This window comes from Aulonocara stuartgranti (assembly GCF_965226115.1).
Source record: "Aulonocara stuartgranti genome assembly, chromosome: 6".
Taxonomy (NCBI): domain Eukaryota; kingdom Metazoa; phylum Chordata; class Actinopteri; order Cichliformes; family Cichlidae; genus Aulonocara; species Aulonocara stuartgranti.
In genome coordinates this window covers 12415282-12440361 of record NC_138944.1, presented here as the reverse complement: position 1 = coordinate 12440361, position 25080 = coordinate 12415282, and the positions used below count along the sequence as shown (strand labels likewise).

General features: G+C 39.3%; 3 protein-coding genes across 8 annotated transcripts in view; all 3 read left to right on the top strand.

Moving 5' to 3' along the window:
* Nucleotides 1–1726: 1726 nt before the first annotated feature.
* LOC309708532 (homeobox protein MSH-C-like) lies at nucleotides 1727–4059 on the top strand. Its single transcript, XM_082536653.1, has 2 exons — nucleotides 1727–2221; nucleotides 2801–4059. The coding sequence occupies exons 1-2, from the start codon at nucleotides 1801–1803 to the stop codon at nucleotides 3211–3213; spliced, it is 834 nt and encodes a 277-aa protein (XP_082392779.1). The 5' UTR covers nucleotides 1727–1800; the 3' UTR covers nucleotides 3214–4059.
* A 1047-nt stretch (nucleotides 4060–5106) lies between these two features.
* LOC309708386 (ATP synthase subunit d, mitochondrial-like) lies at nucleotides 5107–10782 on the top strand. 2 transcript variants are annotated; one of them, XM_082536366.1, is made up of 6 exons: nucleotides 5107–5216; nucleotides 6469–6599; nucleotides 8035–8131; nucleotides 10105–10176; nucleotides 10447–10509; nucleotides 10598–10782. In XM_082536366.1, the coding sequence occupies exons 2-6, from the start codon at nucleotides 6478–6480 to the stop codon at nucleotides 10727–10729; spliced, it is 486 nt and encodes a 161-aa protein (XP_082392492.1). In that variant the 5' UTR covers nucleotides 5107–5216; nucleotides 6469–6477; the 3' UTR covers nucleotides 10730–10782. The 2 variants fall into 2 exon arrangements, with proteins under 2 accessions (XP_082392492.1, XP_082392493.1); XM_082536367.1 differs by lacking the exon at nucleotides 5107–5216 and adding an exon at nucleotides 6080–6205.
* A 523-nt stretch (nucleotides 10783–11305) lies between these two features.
* Nucleotides 11306–25080, top strand: part of pnpla6 (patatin-like phospholipase domain containing 6) — a 37001-nt gene continuing 23226 nt past the window's right edge. For all 5 annotated transcript variants that reach the window (XM_082536406.1, XM_082536408.1, XM_082536407.1 and 2 more), the window contains exons 1-3: nucleotides 11306–11412; nucleotides 21033–21121; nucleotides 24693–24746. In XM_082536406.1, coding sequence (XP_082392532.1) covers nucleotides 21074–21121; nucleotides 24693–24746 — 102 coding nt within the window. In that variant the 5' untranslated portion in view covers nucleotides 11306–11412; nucleotides 21033–21073. The remainder of the gene's footprint in view (nucleotides 11413–21032; nucleotides 21122–24692; nucleotides 24747–25080) is intronic.

The following is a 25080-nucleotide window of genomic DNA, read 5'->3' as shown; positions in this document are numbered from 1 at the left end:
ATCAAGATTTTTGTCAGTCAAATAATGGTTCTCTGTTAAATTTTTAAAGAAATGTCTGCCAATCATGTGAATTGTATTTAAAGTCAGATGCTGAATCCTATGTGAGGTTCAGCTGTGATACATGGTTATGCACAGGGCAGGTCAAGTCAGTTTACATACCACTGTTATCCAGTTAAGCAACTAGCCTTGGAGGGGGGCTATTAAAGTAATTTGGGGGAGTAAAAGAGGATGGGGAAGTGGAGGGCTTAAGTTCTTGGACTGACCACTAGCTCAGTCCATCTTCACACTAATCCTCCTCTTGTGTATTTGATAGCATTGCTGACTGTGTGAGTTCTCAGTGGGGTCTTGTGTTGGCTTGGAGGCTGCAGTGTGCTGCTGACATGTTTAATGTGATATCAGCTTGGACATGTCAGCGGAGAAGAATTTAGATGTTAATCTTTGTTAAATTTAAAGGGATTTATACTGTAGTTATTGTTGTGAGCGACAAATCAAACCATGAGGTGTCGCGCCATAGGTATTTCCATATTTATTCAGCTTCTACCTCACTACACATTTACTGTGCTTTTTTATTCTATTTATTTATTCTATTTTATCCTATTTAAAGCACCCCACTCAAAAAAGGATTTATGACAAAACAGTTATAAACTCAGTGATGAACAGAAATGAACTTTATCAACTACAATGGTAAAAACTTCCAAGCTAAGAATACTCATTCAGTATCATGGGTATGTTTCTCATTTTATGAACATTTTCACATTATAATAGTTTCAAAAGGTTTCTTTCTTTTTTAATTTATTTTTTGCTGTAGATTTTTTTTCGCATAACAAAATATGTCCAGATGACTGGAAAAATGAACCCAGACGTGAAACAGTTAACTGTCAGCGCCTGTTTCCACCCAGCTCCATGCACTGGACTATGAAATATTCGGAGGACAATTGGTTAAGTGGAGTTAACCGTTGCCTTTTCTCCCCGAGGTATCTTCCTTTTTGATCCTGCCGAGTCTGGCGCCTTGCAAAACACAACTTGTCTGGCTTATTAAATAGTATGACCTGGAGAAAGAAAACGCCTGTTGCTTCTCAACCGAGGCTATTGTTAAGGAGAAGAGCTCCTGACAGGCCTTAAATTGCTGCAATGCTGTGTGACCAACACTCATACCTAATCAATTTCTATCCTGGCTTCGCACTCTTTCTGATTGGAATTTCTGTTAAGCTGTTTCACTTACTTTTATTTCTATAATATACACTTACGGGCAGGTTATTCATTGACAAATGGATTTGCTTTTATTATATTTAATTTGGGGCACAAAATATATTTTAATCTCTTTGATAAAAGTACGACTTTGATATCGACACGTAACTCATTAGCCCTTGCTCAGCTTTACAGTAAGAGAGTAATTAAACTAATACTACCGATGGAAGTGCTCTGCTAAAGGATGTAAATGGTCAAGAGAGTCCTCCCCACTGGTTAATTGCACTAAAATTGGTCTAAGCTACTTTGTGAGAGCCATCAATAGTCCCGCACCGCATGGGGTCTGTATGATTAACGTCTCCTTCCTTTCAAAGCCTTCTTGATGTTCTCTTGGAAGGCTACAGGCCAATCAAAACCACACTCTGAGACGTCACGAGGCCAACTTGACGAGATGATTGGTCGAAGCAGGGAGGGGGACAGCCCCTGTCCTTTTATAGACGATCCCGTCCAGCGCGTAAAAAGCTACTGGGCACCGCTGACAGCGCAAAGACGCACATTGGACACCGTACCCCTCAGCCACGTAATTCCTCTAAACAGGCCGCACGGAGGTGCATGGCCCCATCCCCTTGTATCATGATGAATCCTGTGCAGGGGTCGCCGTCCCAAGACGCCAAACAGCTTCATCAAAAAGAGGAGACGGATACGGAGAGCGAGGAACTGCAACCCAAAGACATGACAACCGAGAAAGGATACAAACTCCAGCGGAGCAGCCTCCCGTTTAGCGTCGAGTCATTGATTTCCAAGAAGACCACCTGTCGGACTTCTTACTCGTCCTCAGATTTAGCTCTGGTCCTTCCGAAGCCCGTGGCTGGGCAAGGCGAACATCTCTCTCCAAGGACTTTTTACGCGGAGAGGAAGATATCGGCTGAGAGCTCGCAGGGTGTTTCCAGTAGCTCCAGCGAAGACAGTCCACAGTTTTGTGAGAAAGATCAGAGCACTTGGTTCCAGACGTCCTCCTTTTCTACACCTCCCCGTAAGTCCGTCCCTCCGCAGTTATCAGAAACAAAAATAAACTGCATTTATCCACCTCTCTATAGGAGCTGCATAACAAGTTTAACTGTGAGACGCCTTTTTGTTTCCTACACACGTATGATGCGTAAATACTATTTTTATTTGGTCATTTATTAGGTAAATAAATGCATAACAATGGAAATATGTTTTGCATCTGAGCTCAAGAAACACTCGCTTCTCTGCTGCACCGACCCTTTACCATTTGATGCCATATATGTCTTGTTATCTATAAAATAAATAAATAAATAAATAAATAAATAAAACAACTTTTAAACATTTAAAAAGTCATAAATGAAAGCAGAAAATCTGAGTATGTGCTCAAGCCTTTGATTCCACAAAGATGTGACAGTGTGTGATGCAGGTTATTTTGTCAACATCAATATACTGCAGTGTATTTATCAGTGTGTGTAAGCTGCGTTATGCTGGTGTTTGTATCCAGTGGCGAGGGCTCTTATGTTCACCTGCTGTGACAATCCCGCTTCAGTTAAACTCCGATTTAATCTAACCTCAGCTTTTTCTCTTTGCAATTTCTTTGTGACAGGAAGCTCAAGTCCAACTCAGTGTACTTTAAGGAAGCATAAAAACAACAGGAAACCTCGCACGCCCTTTACTACCTCCCAGCTCCTGGCGCTGGAGCGCAAGTTTCGCCAGAAGCAGTACCTCTCCATCGCAGAGCGAGCCGAGTTCTCCAACTCTCTCAACCTGACGGAGACTCAGGTCAAAATCTGGTTTCAGAACAGGAGGGCCAAAGCCAAGAGACTTCAGGAGGCCGAGCTGGAAAAGTTTAAGTTAGCCTCCAAGCCCGTCCTGCCTGCATTCGCGCTGCCTTTCCCCCTCGGAGCGCACATGAGCTCTCCATCCTGGGGCCCTTCAAACGCCTTCCCGAGACCCAGTCTGCCTGTGCCAGGACTGTTCAGTGGACCCGTCACTTATGGGATGTACTATTTGTCTTAATAATGTTCCTGTGTGTGTGCGTGTGTGCTCTTGGCCACAGCACAATTAAAAAGTTTTGGAGTTTAGACTATTTTCCCCCCAAACTCCAAAACCGAAGACAAATACGACAAGTGGCGAATACCGGTGTATAAACGTGTGCGTAATCGTTCCGAGTGCGGTCACTTGCTCTCATTTTGTGTCCACTTCTGAGAATCGTGGATTCTTGGCCTTAATTTTCTTAAGCAAAACTCCATAAGCAGATGTCATCTACTCACACAGTAGATGACATGCCTTAAATATTTCATCCCAGCCTGTCCTCCGTGCTCTCCAGTAGCAACTGGGCAATTAAATGTGTCCGGATCTAAAGGCAATAATCCTCTAAAGCTGGGGGACATTAATAAAAGCAACAGAAAAGTACTTAATTGGTGTCAGTGCCTTAGGACCCCGAAGTGTACTCTCTTTATCATCACTTGAATTCCTCATTCAAGATATGAATATTTTTTCTGTTATCGGGTAGCGTTGTCCATTTTTGCTGTGTTAATATCTGTATTATTGTCACGATTTCTATCATTCTTTTTAAAGAACGGAGACAGAATTATATTTTAGGAAAAAAATACATGTATTAGTTTTTTTAACCTTCACAACGTGGCCTTTATGGGAGTGATATTAGATTTACTTTGATGAATTTTGCTGTAAATGTAAATAAAATTTGTAGTGTTCTTAAACGTCCTGCAGTCTCGCTTAAAGGGCAGGAGAAGTGGTATTTATTGAATATCTTTGTATCTGTACTGTGTACATACATGAGTCTATCAAAATGTGCAGTAACTTGTAAAAACTGATTTTAGTAAATAAACATTATCCAAGAATTGATAAGTGCTTGACTCACTTTTTTTTTCTGTTAATATCGCCATTGACCTCTGGAGCCTCCGTGTGTTCTGCGGGTTTTTACTGTGCAGTGCAGCGGAAAAGCTTTGTTAGTTAAATGTTTTTCAAATTTTATTTAGATATTTTATTATGTGATTTATAAGTGTGCAAAACGTTTACCTGACAACCTCATCGCATTCACACGCATTTAATTATCTGATTTGGGAATGACCACATAGCTGTTTGATTTTCAGTGCTTACTTTTACCACATTGTGCACCTTTCGTAATTTATAAATAAAGAGCATAGCGTATTGTTTTGTTTTCCTTATTTACATTTTAAAGCGAAAACAGTTTGGTCTGTAAATCCTAAAAAGATTACTTGAATCTCAGTTTGTCGCGATGATACAGTTTATTGGAGATAGTACACTTTTATTTTACTTTTAAATATAAAAAACACATTTTTCCCACGACCGACTCAAAGGATGTGGATTTTTAAGGATAAAGGAAACCTTTTATCTTTGCTGCGCACATCAAGTAACCAAGTGACATTCATCTGTCTAACCTACAGGTTGCACCAATTGCGCCACGTTTCTGGGAAAATCTCACATTTTTAATGATGGCTTTGGTTTTGGAATTGATGCATTTTATTGTTTCCATTTATTGCCTGGTTACACTTGTGGGACAGTGGTAAACTCTTAAGGCCAATATAATTACCTGGAATATAGAGTTAATAGACACATTTCCCCCATAATTGAACCAAACCCTCAAAAGTTCCCGCTTTTCTTCAATTTTTAATTTGTTCTTGTTAATCTGCCTTCAATTAAATTAGTTAGACCCCCCTTCTTTCTTTCTTTTCTTTTCTTTTTTACAAAAAAGAAACAGAAACCAAAGGCTTAGAGTTAGTGAGATTTAGGGTTTATTTATTTAATAATTACTCACTGTTTAAGCCCACAGTTCTAGAAATTGGCTTCTAGAAGCTGGATCGCATAATTGCGAAAGTTTGCAAATGAAAAAAAGGAAAGAAAAGGAAACGCATGAAGACAGGCTGTGATTACTCAGCCTGTCCAGCAGAGGGCGGTGGCGCCGATTTGCGGCTCAAGGCGCTGATGAAGAAGGCTCTTCCGTTGGTCCGTCCTGTCACAGACAACACTGCAGCGAGGTGAGTACAGAGAAGGGGTGACTGATTGAAAGAATATCTGATAATAATTTCTTAAATAATGGTTAGTTGGGGTCATGCATGTGTCGGTGGATGGAAGATGGAAAAGTAGCCTGACCGGCCACATTCGTGTTTTGTCAAAGTCCCGGTGTCATAGACGGAGTCCTCTGACCTTGGCTAGCAAGCTAACAGAGTTAGCTACCTTTGGCCGGTTTTGAGTGTTTAAATTGAGCAAAACGTCACGGACGGTGCCACTGCAACTATCTTTAAAAAATATAAAACGCGCTACGAATAACTTGGGTGTATTTCATCAAGACACAACAATTATTTAGCTTCAACAGGCTTCATATTGTCTGACCGTGATCCAGAGGACCAGGAGAAACTCTGGACCTCTGGGTCCAGCGAAATGAGGACATTGAGTTGAAGTATTTTATTCATATCTCGGCGTACAGCAAAATATCTCTCCACTCTCAATAACTTGAAAGTGAACATGTAATATATATTTACTGTCTGAAAGTTATTTCATTTAACAATGTAAGGTACTCCTCATCTGTCAGTTTTATGTAAACGCAAATGTCTTTCCAAATGCTGCAATCACTAGACACTAAATTTTATATTTTATATATTCAATTCAATCGGGTTTTATACACTGAATGCCACGCACAGTATGCAAGCATAAATTAAGGAAACATGAAAATAACTGTATACCCGTTCGTTCCTTAATGATATACATTCATTCTTTATTTATTGAGTGAGGAATATGCCTTTCATTTGTCCTTATGTTTAACCTACGTTATGCAAATGCATTTGAAATGTATATTAAAATTTTAGGCTTACATATTTAAGTTTATTCTGATTTTAGTCTAAGGAATTGGTGAATCTTAAATACCTGGGGTCAACCAACCAAAGCAACAGACAGTGTACAAGAGAGGCGAAGAAGTGTGCAGGGTTGGTGGTAATGTTTGACAGAAGGATGGCAGCAGGAGTGAAAGGCAAGGTTCTCAGATGATTTTTCTGTATGATGCTTGTGTAAGTTTTGAAATCCAGTTGTAAAATAAAAGTAGTCTTCTCATTGTGGTGCCTCAAACCAGGTATCCTCCTCATCAACAGACGATTTTCCTGTTTTCTGTTTGTTTCTCAACAAACAAACTAATTATTGACCAAAACACATGTTGACAAGATTTGTCTAGATGATTGTTGACATTTTAATTCAATACTTAAAATAAATAAAAACATGTGTCCTTTCTGTTTTCAGACAGTCGAGATGGCAGGCCGTCGTGTAGCCCTGAAGGCCATTGACTGGGTGGCATTTGCCGAGCGAGTTCCACCCAACCAGCGTGGCATGTTCAATGCACTGAAGACTCGCAGTGATGGCATCTCTGCCAAGTATGATATACACCTCTCACTATGTTATACATCATCATCTCCAATGTGTGGAAATTAGGCTCCAGCTATCAATCGACTAATCTGTCGATTACCCAATCAAGTAAACTCTCAATAATCAGATTAAGTTAACAGGTCATCTGTTTGTTTTAATTCAACTTCTGGAGGATTACTGCAGATTTCTCCCAGTGTAAAACAAACGTCTGTGGATTGCGCAGCCGCAAACTTGGCTTTTCTTAACATCAGAGTTTGTTGATCACATGCTTTGATGAAGTACTCCTGCTAGGTTTTCCCAGTAAAAGATTTAAGGGTGAACACAGGAACTGTGCAGATCTTTTGGATGTTAGAAAACATGTTTTCTTTCACTAAACCTGAGCTCACCATAATGGTAACGGCTCCGCCTCTTAGCTGTGCGTAAACACTCTGGCTCCACCTTAAGCTGGGCCAGCATCATCATCACTGCTGCCATTGTGTTATCAGTGTTTTTGTTTAAAACTGGAGGCTACCTGGGCTTAATGTTGACAAACCTTTTATTCACATGCAGCTTCTGAATATGTTTTTAGTGGCAAATATGCATCACTTTTTCATGGCGACGGTAGCACGCTACAGAGTGTTAAACGAAGCATCGAATGTTTGTCGAGAATTTTTTATAATCGAATCAATCAATCGCTGCAGCTTTAGTAGAAAGAAGATGTTTTCTGCTTTCAAGAGAACACAGCAAATAGTGCAAATGGTAGATATTTATCTTAATTATTGCTGCTTGAACGGCTCATCTTGTACACATTGTACGCTACTGATGCTGGAAGTATCAGTAGTACAAAACAACTGACTGTAGTACACTGGGATGTGTTATTTAAACTGCAATGTTTCCTGCATAATTCCATTCTATTTGTGGTTGTAGAGAGAGCCGTGTTTGTGGGAGACTTAAGGAGTTGGAATGTGTTGGAACAAGAAACTCTTTTTAAGACATGGCTTAATGACATGGAGAGCAGCGATAACAGTGACTGGGTCACCCAGCCAGTAGAAAACAGATTGATCAAGTTGACATGTCATCTTGTATAACCTGCAGACTAAGGCCTGGGTGAATAATTTCATTTTAATCTCAGTTATTATTTTGGTTTCCAGTGATTATAAAAAACATCAGAGAAAAAAAAGCATCACCTTAGTAACTGCATGACATCAATTTAATGAATAAATTTATGTTAGAGATTTAATAGAAAATTAAGCGGCTGTCTCATTATTCTTTGCAGACTTTAATTTATACCATCATTATAATAATTAAAGTGGGCGGTTGCATTAATTTGTCTCCTAGAAGCATCATCACTGAATTTTGCATTTGTATCAACTTGTGAACAGTTCTGTTGTCCATTTTATTTGCTCTTTGCACCTTAAATATCATCTACTTGGGTTTCTCTTTTGCTCTTCTCCTCCCTACCAGGCTAGCCTCCTTGCCAGAAAAGCCTGTGGCTATTGACTGGAGCTTCTACAGGAGTGCAGTGGCCAAAGCCGGGATGGTTGATGAGTTTGAGAAAAAGGTGAGCTTTTCTCAGCAGGTTATTAGTCAATATTAAAGCACCAAATAGAGCGTGTGTAGAATGCCATTTTTAAAAAGTTGTTTGTGGCATTTTTAATGTTGTGTCTAGCTGCTCTGAAAATTTTTCACATAATTAAAATTGTGTTTTCATTTTATGAAAGATTGTCCTGTAATGCCCCATTGTAGTGGCTGTAAAATCAAATCAGTTTTCACATAACTACATGAATCCCTGTGAAAAATTAAGTACACCCTTACATCTTCCATTGAAAATAAGAGGGTAAGTGGCAGTCAGGTGCTGCTAATTCAAGATTTGCTTTCACTTAGCAGTACCTCAAAGACGCAATGCAGAACAAAATTACGTTGCACAAGATCACATAAAGACATAAAAAACATCAGTACAAAGATTAAAAAGAGTCAAGTATAATAAATAAATGAATATAAAGCCAGTGGTACATATTTAAAAACAATAATAAAATAAATATTCAATTATTGCACAGGAGAAATTTTGATTGCACTGAAAATATTTTGTTGACAGATTTATAGAGTATAATCAAATGCTCTTGATTAACCAATCAAATAACAAGTGTGACCACCTCGATTGAGATTTCTCATACATCATGCACAGTCATTTTCCCGGTGACAGCCATCAACTTCCAGCAACCACTTATTCCTGGTAGGGCACTGGTGCTTGCCAAATGGTTAGCAGACCAGTCTTTAGATCTGTGTGATTGGAGCCTTATTTACTTGACTCTGCATTGTCACAAGTTAAGTCACATGGTTGGTGGCCACATATCTTCAAAACCCCAATTAAAGCAGAAGTTTTAACAGTTTTAAAACTTCAGTGTCATATTAACACAATCCTACTATCTTCACAGGAGTGGACCAGCAAATTCACTCTATGTTCAGAGCGTGCAGTGCTTAGAGAAACTGCAAAAAACCCAACAGCTACATGTCAGACTCTACATGCCTCAGTAGCATGTTTACATGTTAAAGTTCATGACAGTACAGTTAGAAAAAGACCAAAAAACTATGGTTTATTTGGAAAGGCTGCCAGGAGAAAAACTCTTCTCTCTAAAAAGAACAGTTCAGTTTGGAAAGTAGCATCGTAACATACCACATGACTCCTGTCCTTTTATACAGAGGAAACCAAAGTGGAGATGTTTGGCCATAATTTACAGTTTCACATTTACCAAAAACAAAACACAGCATATCAACACAAATGCCTCATACCAACTGTGGAGGGCTAATGATATGGACTTGCTTTGGTGCCACAGGATCGGAATGTCTTACAGTCACTGAGTGTTTACCAAAGTATTCTGGAGTCAAACGTGAGGCCATCTGAAAAAAAAAAATCAAGGCTTTGGAGTGACCCAGTCTAAGTACAGACCTCAAAATGATCAAAATGCTGTCAGTGGGACATTAAGAGAATTATGCATTAACAAATGTAAAATGATTACTTCACCTTATTACTAATAAGGTGGCTCTACAGGCTATTCAATCAATAGTGTACTTAGTTTTTCACAGCATAGATTATTTTGAAAACCTTCTTTTACATATAACAGTGAGTTAACAGATCACGAAAACGAGTCAGGACCCACTACTTTTAGAAAGTGTTTTGTTTTGTTTTTTTCTCCAAAGCTCATGTTCCTTGTTTGCAGCACAATCCACTCAAAACCGGTCTCAAAAACAAGCGTGTTGCAGGCACAAAATAATCCTGCAATTGAAATACCTTAGATTCCAAGTTGTATTGCCTATAATTAAAAAATAAAAATAAAAATTAGCACATGCTTTGCCATAACATGGGGCTCCCAACTCCCAGTTTTTTTACCATGGGAGGAAGCATTAATGCTTTATCCATTTTTATGTGTAGTCTGACAGTCTCAGACTAGCTTTGAGTGGGACACAAAAAGTAGAGCTTAAATTCCCTGTGTTATTAAATTCTATCTTTTACTTTTTTATTCTTCCTTCACACAGTTTAAAGCACTGCAGATTCCTGAGCCCACTGACACACAGACAAGCACCATCAATGCGCAGGAGGCTGAGGCTGTAAGTGGCGAGATCAAACAAATTAATGTATTTGCATGTTTAGCTTAAAAGTAAGAACATTTTTATCTGGAAACTGTAATGATGAAAGAAGAATTGGCAGCCATACCATGTGTACATATTTTAATAATAAGAATTGTAAATGTGCAAAGAATTTTCCAAAGGTCACAAAATTGTTTAAACACAAATTGACATTTAAAACAGAGGGAGCTGCATCCCAAATCTCTTCTTCTTTTTGCTCTTTCAAATTCATAATTCACTCTTCTCCAACAGAACAAAAGTGCACAAGCCTACATTGAAGGATCCAAGGCCCGCATTGCTCAGTATGAAGAAGAGGTGAGACAGTAGTTGGCTTATTTGCTCAAATGCACCATGAGTGTGTTATGGTGTTTAAAAACTTCTTTTCTGCTTTGTGTGTTTTCAGCTGGCTAAATTTAAGAACATGATCCCCTTCGATCAGATGACCATCGAGGACCTCAACAGCGTCTTCCCCGAGACAAAGTTGGACAAGGTCAAACACCCATACTGGCCCCATAAGCCCATTGCAGAGCTGTAACTTCATTACTTGACACTGACCTCACAATAAAGATTATGTATTCTAAGGGCGAACCTTTGTTGTCTTCATTGTTTTATTAGTGTGTGGAAAAAAAGATGTCTATTTTAGTTGTCTCTCTTAAAGTAGCACTTTGTTACACTTCCCACGAGAGGGCAACGTTGCTTCAGTTTTATTTGCAGTAAAAGGTATTGGGTGAAAATAACGGCCGTCTTGTTTCGACAAGGTACTATATTTTAATGTCAAGACAGAGCGATTTCCCGAAAATAACATATAGCTAATGACAGATTTAAACGTAACGGAAGTGACGGACATGTGAGGAACTAATTGAGGTTTGATTGTTTTATTAACACTTTTATCATTCTTAAAGGTGTAGCAGTATCCCGCGGCAAAGGCGAGTGATGGTTGTCTTATTGTCAATCATTCCAAATATTATCCAATCACGGGTCGTCTGGTTAGTTATTCTAAATTCTCATTGGACACAGATTGTTTTTTTACATAAATGTGGGCGGGAGATCTGGGCCAGCGCCCAGTCTTGTATTTTAATTGGGCCGACTTGACAACATCGTCAATGTTGATTGGACGGAGGTCTAGCGGACTTAGACGAGGAGGGGCTACATTGAAGATGATTTCCGTTGTGTTTCACTTGACTGTACGTGACGATTGACCGGAGTGTATCAGCTTAGGTAAATCCTTCTATACATATATTATTTAAAGAGATGAGTTTGGTATATGTTTTAGTAGACGACTGTATAATTTTACGAGGCTTTTACTTAATGATAGTAGTGAAAACCGGAGATAGCTCTTCAACTGTGTCACTAATATTAATATTATAGCTCTGTCACATTGCTCTTTTGGAGGTCAGAAAAAGACGAACTGTAAACCCAAGCCCGTTATCGTATTTACGGTGGTTAGAAGTTCTTGCACCCCCAAGTCATTAATGATGGCCGGAGAAAACCGGTAACGACAGCTAGCTAACATCCCGTGACAATAATCTGTCAGGTGCCCTCTGCCTTGAAGGTAGCAAAGATTTTTCTACTTCCAGCTTATCGGCTTTGTCCTAATACTAATACTAATAATAAACGGTTCTCCGAGTTGAAAGAACTAAACGAGGCCTAACTATAATCTAATCTATGTAGCCACTGTCGTCTTCGGGATTGGTTTCATGTGAGTGTTTGCTAGCTAACGGTACACTACTGCGACAAAATAAAAAATAAAAACACCATCTGCTGGTGTGTACTAGCTACCTAAATGTCGTAAAGCTTACTATAAAAACTCCACTTTTTTCTAATGTACTGAAGGTGAATCCTCACCACCAGGGTCTGTTTACAACGCAACCAAATAACCAGAGTCAGCAAACCAGCGCCGCTTCGGGCGTAAATTATGGAGAGCAGTTTTAGCTGGATGGAAACACGAGCTAATGTCATCCTCACACAGTGGGCAGTGATATAGTCAGAAGACGCCCCCTGAAGAGCAGGAGTGTAATTTAATATGATATTTATGTTTACAGGCTCTGGACAGAGCACAAGAAGGCTAATGTGAACATAAATCCGTGCAGCTAATGAACAGTTTTTGAACAAAATTCACAGTCACGTGTAGCTTTCCTGCACCTGGTTGGCATGTCCACAATTTAACAGAACACTTCCTAAATATATTAAACTGTATATTTTGTGCGAGAAGGGCTTTAATACTCAAATACAGGCAAAACACTGGACAGATCGGTACAATATAACTAGCTGGTCACTGCTTTGCTGCAGTTTGCATGTGTCAGGGCTCTATGCTGCCTGTATTTTATTAAAAAAAAAAAAAAAATCCCAGTTTGGGCTGAAAGTAACAACAAAAGAACTGTTTTGTTTCCCTTTACCTGTCTTAAATACACCATTTAACCATTAAGATACAGAGTGATAGTTCAGTCCACTTTGGAATCTTTTTTTTTTATCTGTCAGAGTTTCCAACCATACACATCACAAGACCTTGAAAGCCCAAACTGTTGTTATTGTTACCATGAATCTCATGGTATAGTCGGTACTCTGTTAACAGTCAGTCCAGGTCAGATCGTGTATAGTGGGTTAAACACTGGCTTCATTGTTCCTAGAGAACAATAGGAGTAGGGCTGCATGGAGAGGGGCACTGCTTGGAGGCTAGAGGGTGAATACTATCTCCTTTGGGTCTATCATCCTGTACTCTTCTTAAAGGTGCTATTGCCACACTTTAAAACTATGCTGAGTGAAGTGTCAAGTGTAACTCTAAGTTTCAGTTTTTATTTTGTCTGGATTTACGCAAGGTTTGATACACTGGCTGCTTCAACAGAGGCAGAAAAAAGATTTTGCAACACATGGGACTACTTTATCAGTCCATTCTTAGCTCGCCTATTTGTCCATTCTTAAATTAGGCCAGGTTACCATGGCATCCTTTGTTGTGTTCCTCCAGTTCTTGAGTAGTTGTTTTCAGTATGGAGGGCACGTGGGGGTGTGCTTGGTCTGCAGCAAGGTTTCGGTGGCTGGTATATGTAAAAGTAACATCCAGATAAATGCCAGGATCCAAGATTTGTGCCTTTTGGTAGGAAATGCTAAAGATGTTCCTATGCGGTGTTGTAGCTCTGTGGGTCCTTTGCAGCAGCATGCTGTTCTGTGGTTTTGTTTATGATGCACAGGGTCACTTCATGTAACACAACACTCCACTCTGTTTTTCACAGATTGAATTTCATCCATGCATCAGTCCAGCCTCTCTATCTCTCTCCGAGTCACCAATCGCACAGGAGAAAGCTGCTGCTGATTGCAGTTTATGTTGTATACTAGAGCTGGGCGATAGAACGATAACGATATGTATCGCGATATAACTTTTACTCGATAGAGAAATTAAACTATCGCGATAGACTTCACCGCTCTTGTCCTCTTGAAAAAAAAAAAAGGTCAGCCAATCCAAATTAAGTAGCGCAGAGCCGAACCAATCACAGCCGCAGCGTCACGTCGCGTGACTTGTTAAGTACAGCACAAGTGCCAAGCCGCACGTGTGTTTGTTTGGGAAGCAGCCAGCGGGTAATGGAGCCAGCGCGTAATGGAGGAAATGAGTGTGCCGACTAGAAAAATCAACCGAGCGTGACCGAAGAGAAAACAGATGATGGTTCCAACGCCGGAGAGATTGTCGAACGGAAGAGCCATAGAAGTTCCGTAGTGTGAAGGTATTTCGGCTATTTCAAGTCTGACAAAAAACAGAGTAGCGTGCACTGTAAATTGTGCCGAAAGCAAGTCTGGAAATACAATAAACTGGTGCATGCGTCACACTGTGCGCCACGTTATTGTTTCGGTGAAATGAATTTCTACAATACTGTTACTGTTAATTCTACTCTCTGCAGTGTTTAAGTCAAGTCAAGTCAAGTCAACTTTATTTGTCAATTCTGCCACATGTACAGGACATACACAGAATAGAAATTGCGTTACTCTCAAACCCTAGTGATTAGAAAAATGCAAATAAAATAATTAAAAAGTAAAAATTTAAATAAATACAATACAATTTTACGTATAACAAAAAAAAAAAGCTATGCAATATACAATATACAATATTCAAGTAAGAAGGCATAGTGGTGCAAAATAGGCAAATAGTGCAAATGGAAATTTAGTAGTTTAAATGCTTACATATACACACAGTTACTGTCCGTCCACACACACGACTCTGTTCTGCTTCTATGCCCCAGCTTTGTTTACTTTTTCCCACCGAGGCTTCTAGACTTCTGATTGGCCAACATTTCTGCACGGTTAGGAATCTAGCGCCACCTGCTGCTTTGGCATGTTCATAGCAGCGTTTTCCTTCATTTCTGCCTTTATGTGTGGACGGGATTATTTTTTAAAACGAAAACGGAAAATCTCAGTTTTCAAAAATACCCGTGTACGCGTGGACGTAGCCTCAGTCTCTGACTGGAAGCGCTAATTCGTCATTCGGCTTTTGGGTTAGATTTTGAAACTTAAACGCTTTAGCGACTGCCTTTTGTGTAGTTTGTAATATTTGCCTTTATTTATCTGAAAAAGTCTCATGTTCCTTAAGTACATCTACCCTGTTGAACTTATTATGGGAAATAAATATTTAAATAAAAACAAGCTGCTGATTATTTCACATTTTACTTGTGAGCAACGGCACATTTAAATCTTACAAATATAGTTATTTGGCTTATATCGTGATAGATATCGTTATCGACTGAAATGAAAAAAACATATCGTGATATGAAAAAATCTCGTATCGCCCAGCTCTATTGTATACATCCTGTCTAAACATTTAGGCAATTGGTGGTAACATCGAGACATGCTGTATGTTGCACAAATTTTAACAGTCAGTATTTGTAGAAAAATATAATCCAAACTCAGTTTAAAGGTGTGTTGAGTAGGGATGGGTATCGTTTAGGTTTTATCCGATACCAGTACCAAACCGGTACTTTTGAAACGGTGCCGGTGCTTAAACAGTGCTCGAACCGGTGCTTAAAGAATGGAGAACACACACTTTGTCCAAAAACCTCTCATTTTTAGCTGTTTTTTTTTGTAAAAAGATAACAATGTTTTAGCCTTTTCTGCAGGTATAGGGCATATATGGTATCACTCTTGGCTGGAAGCAGTGCTTAATCAATGGAAAAAACACCAATTTTGTCTAAAAACCTCTCATGTTTAGCTGTTTCCCACTTTTTCTTTGGTCATTTTAGCCTTTTTGGCCAGGGTGAAGGGAGTATCTGCCATCAAACAAGAAGACAACCGCATGTAACTACGACAGTGTTTGCTAGTTCACCTTACGTGCATTAATGTAATAACGTGGTTAGCCTACTCAACGTAAATTACACACGAACAACATTAAGCTACTCACGCAGAGAAGAACGGCTGCTGCTGCCATCATCATCCTCATCATTTCTGCTACACTGGCAGGGCTAGGGGCCAGGACTCTCCTCTTCGGGTTCTTGGGGGATGTTGCTAACTCTGGGTCCGATAACAGGCACCACACCCGCAGTAGATGTGCTCGGTGTGTGAGGTCTCGCAGCAAGCTATGAAATACTGTGCATTTCTCGGCTTTTAAAAAAACGCTATGCGTCGCCAGGTGTTTCATCAGATTCCAGGAGTTACCTCCTTTGGACAGTATCACCTTAAAGCACTTGTTGCAGGCTGATGAGTTTGCATCTTTTGCTGTGAAGTACAGCCAGACTTTTTATTCTGTAGCTTTGCTCTAAAAGAACGTATGTACCTGGGCCCGCCTTCTGTCCTCGGAAAGGTAAAATGAATGGCTAGAATCCAAAGTGTATGAGGTCTCAGGAAAGAAAAGCACCGAAATAAAGCACTGAAATGTGCGCTGCTTTTCAGTCTGGTTACTACCGTTTATGTCAGAACCGGTGCCATCCCTAGTGTTGAGTGTCTAATTTATTTATTTTTTCAAGTAGGAATCCAAAACAAACACACACAAAAAACAGTCATTCTCAGTTAGGATGATTTACTAATGCTAGTGTTTCAATATAAACAAAATTTGTTGCAGCTCTTTATTATTATGGAAAATGATAAAAGGCTTTGGTATTTCAAAATTGTTTTTATAGTCCTGAATAATTCACATTAAAAATTATCAATATATTTTATAATTTGTTAAGATATAAAGATATTTTCTTTTTCGTTTATCAAAACTTCCAGTAACTTCCACTGTCCAATACCAAAAGATTTTATAAAACAGAAAAAAGGGTCAGCATTGTTATTGTAATGTCTTTTCTTAGCCATAAGATGCTTGCTTCTTTATAGGCATCTTCCTCTTTGTGCAGCAGCCTAATCTGTATACCCTTAGCAAACATAGAATCTGCTTGTTTAACCTCCAGCATCACTTTCTGCTCGAGGCTTTAGAGTTAGTGGGTAATTGGTTGTCCTCTATGGAACGCCAGGACTGCCATAATGAATTAATTAAATACACCATTAAATAATTAATTAAATGTGGCAATAATTAATTAAAATTGGAATTAATTAATTAAATAAATAGTTATGACACATGTAATTAATTAATTATTGACACATTTAATTAATTATTTATGTATTTCACATTTTAATTAATTATTGACACATGTAATTAATTAATTATTGACACATTTAATTAATTATTTATGTATTTCACATTTTAATTAATTATTGACACATTTAATTAATTATTGACACATTTAATTAATTATTTAATGATATATTTATTTATTTCATTTTGGCAGTCCTGACGCCTGGCTCTCGTCATGAAATAATTTTATCTGTCAGCCTCACCCATCAAACTCAGGGGGCGGGGTTAACGCTGCCCATGCAGCTTCTCTAACATTTGATTGGTTGCCGTGCAAAGTAAGTCAAAACAGGTCGATCCTAGAAAATCGATTGCTTGTGTAGACTTGGGGCAGCCAGTTATCCCAGAATGCAGATCAAATCACAGGCAGCAATGGTGGTGGTGTAGTTTTAAAATACCCCGTTTTTCTGTCACCAGCTACACTTTTAACAGTGTTTTAGCCGCGAATGTCGCGACGTATGTCTGGTCAGGTTGTCAACATAGAACATGTTTGCAAAAGTGCTCAGATGTTTTCAGAGATTTCACTAGCTCTGCTAACAGTTAGCATGCAGAGTGCACCGAGGGGGTTACGTTAACCGGTTTGTTTACATATTCCACTCTCCGTGTTCCACATGTTGCATTCGCAGATTCTCATTTTCACCGAACGATCGTCTCTTTCCGCCTGGTCTTGTGTCTCTGTGCTTCTGTAACATAAAGAACGAGCTGACATTTTTCTCACGAAACCAGCGATCAGCTCAACAGACCCTCAGTTTACCTGCATGCATCCTCCTCCTCATCTGTCAGCTGTTTAACACCTGCTGCTAATTCAAGAAACACGCCTAGTTACCTGGTGATAGTCACAGTTTAACTGGGCAGCCGGTGCTCGATATAACGCAATGTCAGCGCATTTTTCTGCACAAGATAAGTAAATATAGTGTTTTCCCCGAGCGCAGAGCTGCTGGAGCTCGTTTCCTTACAGAGCACTTTATAGGGGAACAGCTTTATCAGCGGCTGATGTCCAATCACCGGCACACAGCTTTCAAACCTCAGCTGAGTTTTAGCTCTCAGTGGTTAAACGCTGGACTTCATTCACTCAGGTTCTGTCTGTCGGGTCACGTTTACTTCGCTGTTTTATTTACAACTGAGCAAATCGGTTTGGCTGAGGTTAAAGTTACGTTTCATAACTGCATAGTTTCACAGACGTTTAACGGTTCACTGGCACATGTGTTAGACTGAACTATCATCTAAATATCATCTGTTTTTTAATAGTTATTCAACTGTATTCTAAGCACCAGCTGTCTGTTAGAATGTGATTTTTTTTCTCTCTCTGTTGGCAGAGGTATAAAAATGCGCAGGAAAATCTGACATGCATGGCGAACTTCACCGACGATATTTAGGGAGGAATAAACACACATCAAACATAAATGAACCATTTGTCTGTCTCCATAATTGAGAGAATTTTCTCTTCTTATGTCAACACTCTCTCTCTTTTTTTTTGCTTTTTTTTTGCTTTTTCGGTCATGTTATGTTTACCTGTCAAAGGCTTGTTACAAACTATGAAACACATTGTGCAGACTTCTGGATGTTAGAAGAAAACGAATACTGCTCATGAATGAGACTAAAGGCAGGAAGGTGTCCTTTAAAACTAAACACGTTAATAGGACCTCCCTGTTTATATCATAGTTTATGATATAGCACGTGTATTTCAGTAATAGCCTGCTGAGGCCACTATACGTGCTGGCCTCATATCAAATGTGAAGGCAGACTGAGTCTATGTTTGACGTTTTTTATATCTAATCTTCCTTTTCAAACATTTAAACAGCAGCGAGTCTGCAGCTGAGGGAATACAAATTCAAATTGTCGGAACAGGTTTGCTCGTTTCTTGGATTCATTTGGTGATTTATTAAATGTATAACTGTTATTCTAATCTGCTGCTGAGTCTCTTACACTTTTCTTTATGCTGTATATTTTCACGTCTCTGGAATAGTTGGCAGTTAGATAGTCAGCTGGGAAACTTTGTGTTAACTCATGGAGCTGAGGATATCGTGGATATGCTGACCTCGCTGCGTGGTGTACAGAGCGAGGTCAGCATGATTAATATTCACAATAAAAATATTAGCCGAACATCATGAAGTCTGTATGTGTTTCATAGTGTCGAACAACCTTTGTACAGTTAAAGCCAGCAGTTACTACATGACGGAAACACCAACGTTATCTCTTTTATGTGTTTATACACAGGTCACGCTGATTACTGAACAAAAACCCAAAGATCAGATGTTAAACAGATTTATTTGCTCTCTCTCCTCCTTAAACATGTTTTTAATGTTAGTTATAATTCAGAATTGGCGACTGAAACACGTAGGACACATAAGAACATCAGGAAATAAAACATCGATAAATATAACCTCAGTAAAAGAAGTCAGCGGGGGTTACTACAGCTGTGTACCGGGGCCTGCGCTTTGTCGGTGGGATTGCTTGCGAGGCGAGCGGGTCTATCCCACGCTTTGCCGTGAGACTGGGCAGACATCTCCGAAATCATCGAAACACTTTTGCAAAGAGGCTGTATCTTGACAAACCGACCAGACACATGAAGATTAAACCACTACATTCTCGGCTAAAAAAATATTAAAACGGTATTTGGTAACACACAAACAGGGTTTTTCAAAGCTCAGTTCTGTTAGCTTCCACATGCCGGTTGTTGTGTGCTAGAAACAATGGCCACCAGGCCAAAGCAATGGTTTTGACTCGATCAGCGTTAACCCCGCCCCCTGAGTTTGATGGGTGAGGCTGACAGATAAAATTATTTCATGATGAGAGCCAGGCGCCAGGACTGCCAAAATGAAATAAATAAATATATCATTAAATAATTAATTAAATGTGTCAATAATTAATGAAATGTGTCAATAATTAATTAAAATGTGAAATACATAAATAATTAAATGTGTCAATAATTAATTAATTACATGTGTCAATAATTAATTAAAATGTGAAATACATAAATAATTAATTAAATGTGTCAATAATTAATTAATTACATGTGTCATAACTATTTATTTAATTAATTAATTCCAATTTTAATTAATTATTGCCACATTTAATTAATTATTTAATGGTGTATTTAATTAATTCATTATGGCAGTCCTGGCGTTCCATAGTCCTCAGTCAGCTTCGCTATTTATTTGTCTGTAGACAGTGAGCTTGTTGTTTTTGCTATAGAATAAATGCCTGTGTCAGCTGAATCTGTCTGTATTCTGGCAGATGTGGGCAGTTAGGTGGTATGTGCCTGGATAAACTTGTACATCTCCTACTGCTCAGTGTGTATCTCTCTGGGGAGGTAAAATACTACAGTGTACAATGGCAGTGGTTAAAGGAAAATTGTATGTGCAAAAGAATAAACAGAAAACAACAAAAAACCTCTCCACTTATGCAGTCACTCGTAAACACACGAAAACTAAGATACAAACCTAACGAACACAAAGCTGTTGTCAACCAGCATTTCTGCCTTTTTAATTAATTAATTAATTTTTTTAATTTCATCATCATGTAATGTCCCGTTAAAAATGGCACAAATTTAGTGGAGCAACAAGAAAATCATTCCTATTTGGATGAAGGGGAAGGATAAAAAGGTGAAAAGGGGGTAATGAGTTACTACCTGTATAGTCGTTTATCTGTTATCTAGCAAGCCTGCCGTGTTTCTGTGTAACTAAGGCCTGGATCAGTGATGTCAGCAATATGCTGTTGTAGGATGCAAATTTTTGGATCCCTTTTCTTCTGTGCAGTTGAAGCGATTTTTGAAGAATAGATGCAGTTAGACAGCTAATCCAGAAACTTTAGTTAGGGACTGAGAAATGTTCTTCTCTTATGCAACTGTGTGTGCTAACAACTTCTTTGTCTTTGAACTACATTTGCTCGTTCTGCCCCACTATTTTTTTTCCTGCAGCTGTGAACTATTTAATTTGTTTGTGTGGATGCACGTCCATAGTACCACTCATACTCCTGGTAGTACAAACTGTGGTTTTCTCACTCAGCTGGGCAGCATAGACTACCAAACTGTAACATGTCAAAGAACGCTTTATGTTGACTTTCAACAAGTTACTTTGCTTTGCTAAACATGTTGGCTCAAGATATGTTTGACTTGTGTTAACAGGAAAAATCACAGTAAGCAGCTAAATAGAATTTGCCTCTCCATAATTTGAAAGTGTGTACCTGTGTTTTTCATACCGTGCCATGTCAAAATAGCTTTTTGTTGAGTATGCATATCTATCTTTGTTCTCAGTGGCTGTTGATGGACCATCCCTATGAAGAAACAGGGTTACAATGGGACAGAGTACCTCCGAACAAGAGGGTGAAGGTCACAGCCAAGAGGTTGGTTTTGACTACAGTATTTATTTGTATACGTGTCCTTGCTCCAGCGGATGGGCAGTCTTTCACAATCCTAATGTGGAAACAGGCTTCAAGGTTATTAACATAAGCCACAGCAACCTGCCAGTAGAAAACGGTGTGCTGGTGACTTGTATTAGCACATAACTTTGTGCTTACAAAAATATGAAAAGCTGACTTGTAGGTTTTAGAAAGAGACCTTGAAACAAGTGTCCATTTAAAACTTCTCAGCTAGTGCAGAATTTGAGCTTTCATTTTAAACAAAGTTAGCTTGAGAGTGTGTAGACCACGTTTACATCACTAGAGCCATCTGCTTGTCCACCACTAATATGTCTCGTTGGTTAGCCATCACCAGTTTGTCTGTCTGTAGCTTGGTCATTCTTGACCACCCTAGTGGTGCACAATTTGAGCTTTCATTTGAAACAAAGTTAGCTTTAGAGTGTGTAGACTAAGCTGAATATGGTTTTTCATGCATGCACAGTGACAGATTTGTCCTAGTTGTCATTTTGAGACAAATGCACATGCATTAGGGATGGGTATTGATAAGATTTTCACGATTCCGATTCCATTTTCGATTCTGTTTAACAATTCGATTCTTTATCGATTCTTATTTTTAAAAAGGAGAACACTAAGGTCGACTAGCTTAGAACTTTGTTTTATATCTTCTCTTTGAACAAGATTTAGGAGTAACATGGCCTTACAAACCCAACAGTGAGATCTTAAGAGATCCAGCCTACGGCTCTTTAATGGGGTGTCACAAGGTCCCCGGGGGAAAAAATTGTAAAAGTAAAATAAATATTCTTCTGTAGCAATAACAAAGTATAACATAAATTATTCTGTAGCAATTACACAAGAATATCCAGTAATGTCCCTGCCTACAATTAAACACATTCATTTACTGAAAATCGGGGGCATCTGCTGTGGCAAATGGGTTCAAGCCTTTGACCACAAACTCAGTCACTGCTCGGTGACATTCGTCTATCCTGCCTGAAAGGAGACGTTACCGGTAGACTGCAGCGAGAACTGCCAGCATCTGAGCCAACCAGACTCTGTCTGTCTCTCTCATCATGGTCACCTAAATGCACAGTAATGGCAGGTTTTGTAATAAGGCAGATCGCGCTAACATAATATGCACTGTTAGTTGATTATTTACCTGCCGCATTAACGGGAGAGGACGTGCAAACGTTACCGCTGCTGCTGGGTTGAGATTCACGAATCTGGAGCGGAATTAAAAACACGACATTCATTTAAGGTTATCGTGTGTTTTGTGAGCAAATGCTTTTGCATATTCGTAGTGTTTCCTCCCTTAAATGAAATATCTACTTTGCAAGTATTGCAAGTTGCCCTGTTGTCATCCGTTCTCGTAAAGTATAACCAAACTTTTGAGCGTTTGAGCCGCCATGTTTCCTGCCAGGTAAATGACGCTCCGCAACGTGATGACGTCATTCGGGGCGACTGGAATCGATATGGGAATCGTTTGCAAAAATGGCAAACAATTCCAAGGAATTGAAACAGTGGGAACCGGTTCTCAACAAGAACCGGTTTTCGATACCGATCCCTAACATACATGTACACTTTCCACACTCAACTCACTGATTTCTGAACTATATTTTGAACTCTTATTCTAAGTCTGCAGGTGTAGTGCATTTCCATGTGCACATGCTGTCCATGCACTTACTGTCTCTAATTTCCACTATCAGTGAGTGTCAAGTGACGTGTCCAGCTTAAGACATTTACTGCTTAATAACCCTTAGCTAAACATACGGTAATCAATAATGACTGATAACGGACATGCAGTCTTACTGTCTGGCTGTCAGACAGCACCTATTACTCTTACTCTTGCAATATGGTATCTGATGGATTGTTAGTGACACACACACATAAAGACACATAAAGAAGCTTGTCTTGGCCACAAGATCTTTGCACTCTTTTCAAACTCTTTGAACTGACAGTCTTTATTTCAAAAGTAAGTGCTGAGTTTGATATTACTTAATTTAAGTAATAAAGATTTCCTTAGTTGAAAGAAAAGCCAAAATATATTGCCTGTGAGCCCAGTAATTTTATATCTGAAATCCTGAGTCTATTAATAGTATCCAAAACTGTGAAACTCTGTGTGGTAATCAGTTTGTAACTATGTGAAACATGGTAAGGGCAAAGTGTGAAGAGGATCAGATGAGTTGCTGCATTCTCATCTCCTTTGACTGTTGTTTCATGTGCATTAGGCAGTCCTTCCTCAAGGACAAATTCCGCATTCTCACATTCCAGTGCACTTCAGAACTGAAGCCTGCAGGCCCGGGCTTCATACTAGGAGATAATTAAAAAAATATTAAAAATTAAAAAATCCCATCTCGCCACTTGGTTATGGTGTTCCACGTATGGCCTACCTGCTAGCATTTTGCACCCTGCTGTTATATGCTGGATTGTCAGGGGCATCTTTACACAGCCTGCACCTGTTGTCTTACCTGGTGTGGTAGACCCCAGCTTTTATGGATCTTGTCCTCAGAGCTTGTTCCTGTGCTGCCATGATTAGTGCCTCCATGCTGTCTTTCAGTCCAGCTCTGTCTAGCCACTGGTAGGATTGCTGGATGCCAGCTGCTTCATCTTTCTGCCGGTGGCATATACTGTCCAGGGGCCTGTCCTTCCATCATGGTTCTTGTCCTTGCTCCTCTTCTTTCTTGTGTTTCTGCTGACTGAGGTATTTACTAAGCACGCAGTCATCATGGATGTTTGTTGTCTCATCCTGGACAGTGGTTCTGAAGCTCACTAGTCCCCAGCCTTTTTTTTTTTTTTTTGCATAGCATAAACTCTCAGGGTGCTGGATTTGGGGTGAAACCCTCCATGCATACTAACGAGCTTCCTTATCTTGATGTCCATGGCTTCTGTCTCCTCTTTTGGCCAGCTTAGTATCCCAGCAGGATATCTAATCTCTAGCAGGATGTAGGTGTTGATTGCCTGGATCTTCTTCTTCCCATTCAGCTGACTCCTCCGGACCTGCCTTACTCTCTGCAGGTATTTTTTAGTTGTGGTTTTCCTACCATCCTTCTCATGGCTTCCATTTGCCTGTGGGTATGCAGTTTGATGTCATCAATGTAGGTGAGGAGGAGGTGGCTTACAATTCCCCTGTTCCATAGTCAGTATCCATATCCCCCATTAGTTCCCGAGGAAGACTCTTAGGAACCTGTTGATCTTGTACAGCTCTAGGTTTCCAGGATGCAGTTGTGGGGCATTGAGTCATAGGCCTTCTTGTAGTCAATCCAGGTGGTCCACAGGTTGGTCAGTCTGGTCTTGCAATCGCAAGCAACTGCTCTTTCTACCAGTAGCTGGTGTTTCGCCCCTGTGGTATTCTTGCCAATTCTTTTCTGTGCCCCTCTCATATATTTAGCCACATGCCTGTTCATATTAGCCACTATGATGCCTAAAAGGAGCTTCCATGTGGTACTGAGGCAGGTTATTGGCCGGTAGTTGGTTGGGACCAATACCTAAAACACTTTTTAATTTGTTTTGTTTTTCATTTTCTGATTGACTGTACTGTTTGTGTCTTCTCTTGTTACATTAGGACGGGTTTGATAACATCAAGACTTTTGTGGAGGAGGAACTACAAACGAGCATGGTGAGCATCCAGTTTGATTTCATGTCTTAGTAAGTCTCATTCAACAGCCAATTTGTCACACAGGTAAGGGAACTGTAGATTTATACACTTGGAAGTAAATTGGAAAACTAACAGAAACTACCTACGGTAATACATCTCAAGTAGGTGTAACCATGTTTACTGCTGGTAATATATGTACCTTGATGACAATGAACAAATAATTAAAAACTGAAAATAAAATTATTTGTTTTTAATGGCCTCAACTTAGTTTTTTTTTTCTTTTTAGAAAACACAAATACTTTAACTAAAATATTACTTTAATATTAAAATATCCAAGTAAATAAATGCTTTACTG

Coding starts and splice junctions, on each gene's coding strand:
- LOC309708532 (XM_082536653.1), top strand. CDS start 1,801: ATGGCCCCATCCCCTTGTATCATGATGAATCCTGTGCAGGGGTCGCCG. Junction 2,222..2,800: donor CTCCTTTTCTACACCTCCCC/GTAAGTCCGTCC, acceptor TCTTTGTGACAG/GAAGCTCAAGTCCAACTCAG.
- LOC309708386 (XM_082536366.1), top strand. CDS start 6,478: ATGGCAGGCCGTCGTGTAGCCCTGAAGGCCATTGACTGGGTGGCATTT. Junction 6,600..8,034: donor AGTGATGGCATCTCTGCCAA/GTATGATATACA, acceptor CCTCCCTACCAG/GCTAGCCTCCTTGCCAGAAA. Junction 8,132..10,104: donor TTGATGAGTTTGAGAAAAAG/GTGAGCTTTTCT, acceptor TCCTTCACACAG/TTTAAAGCACTGCAGATTCC.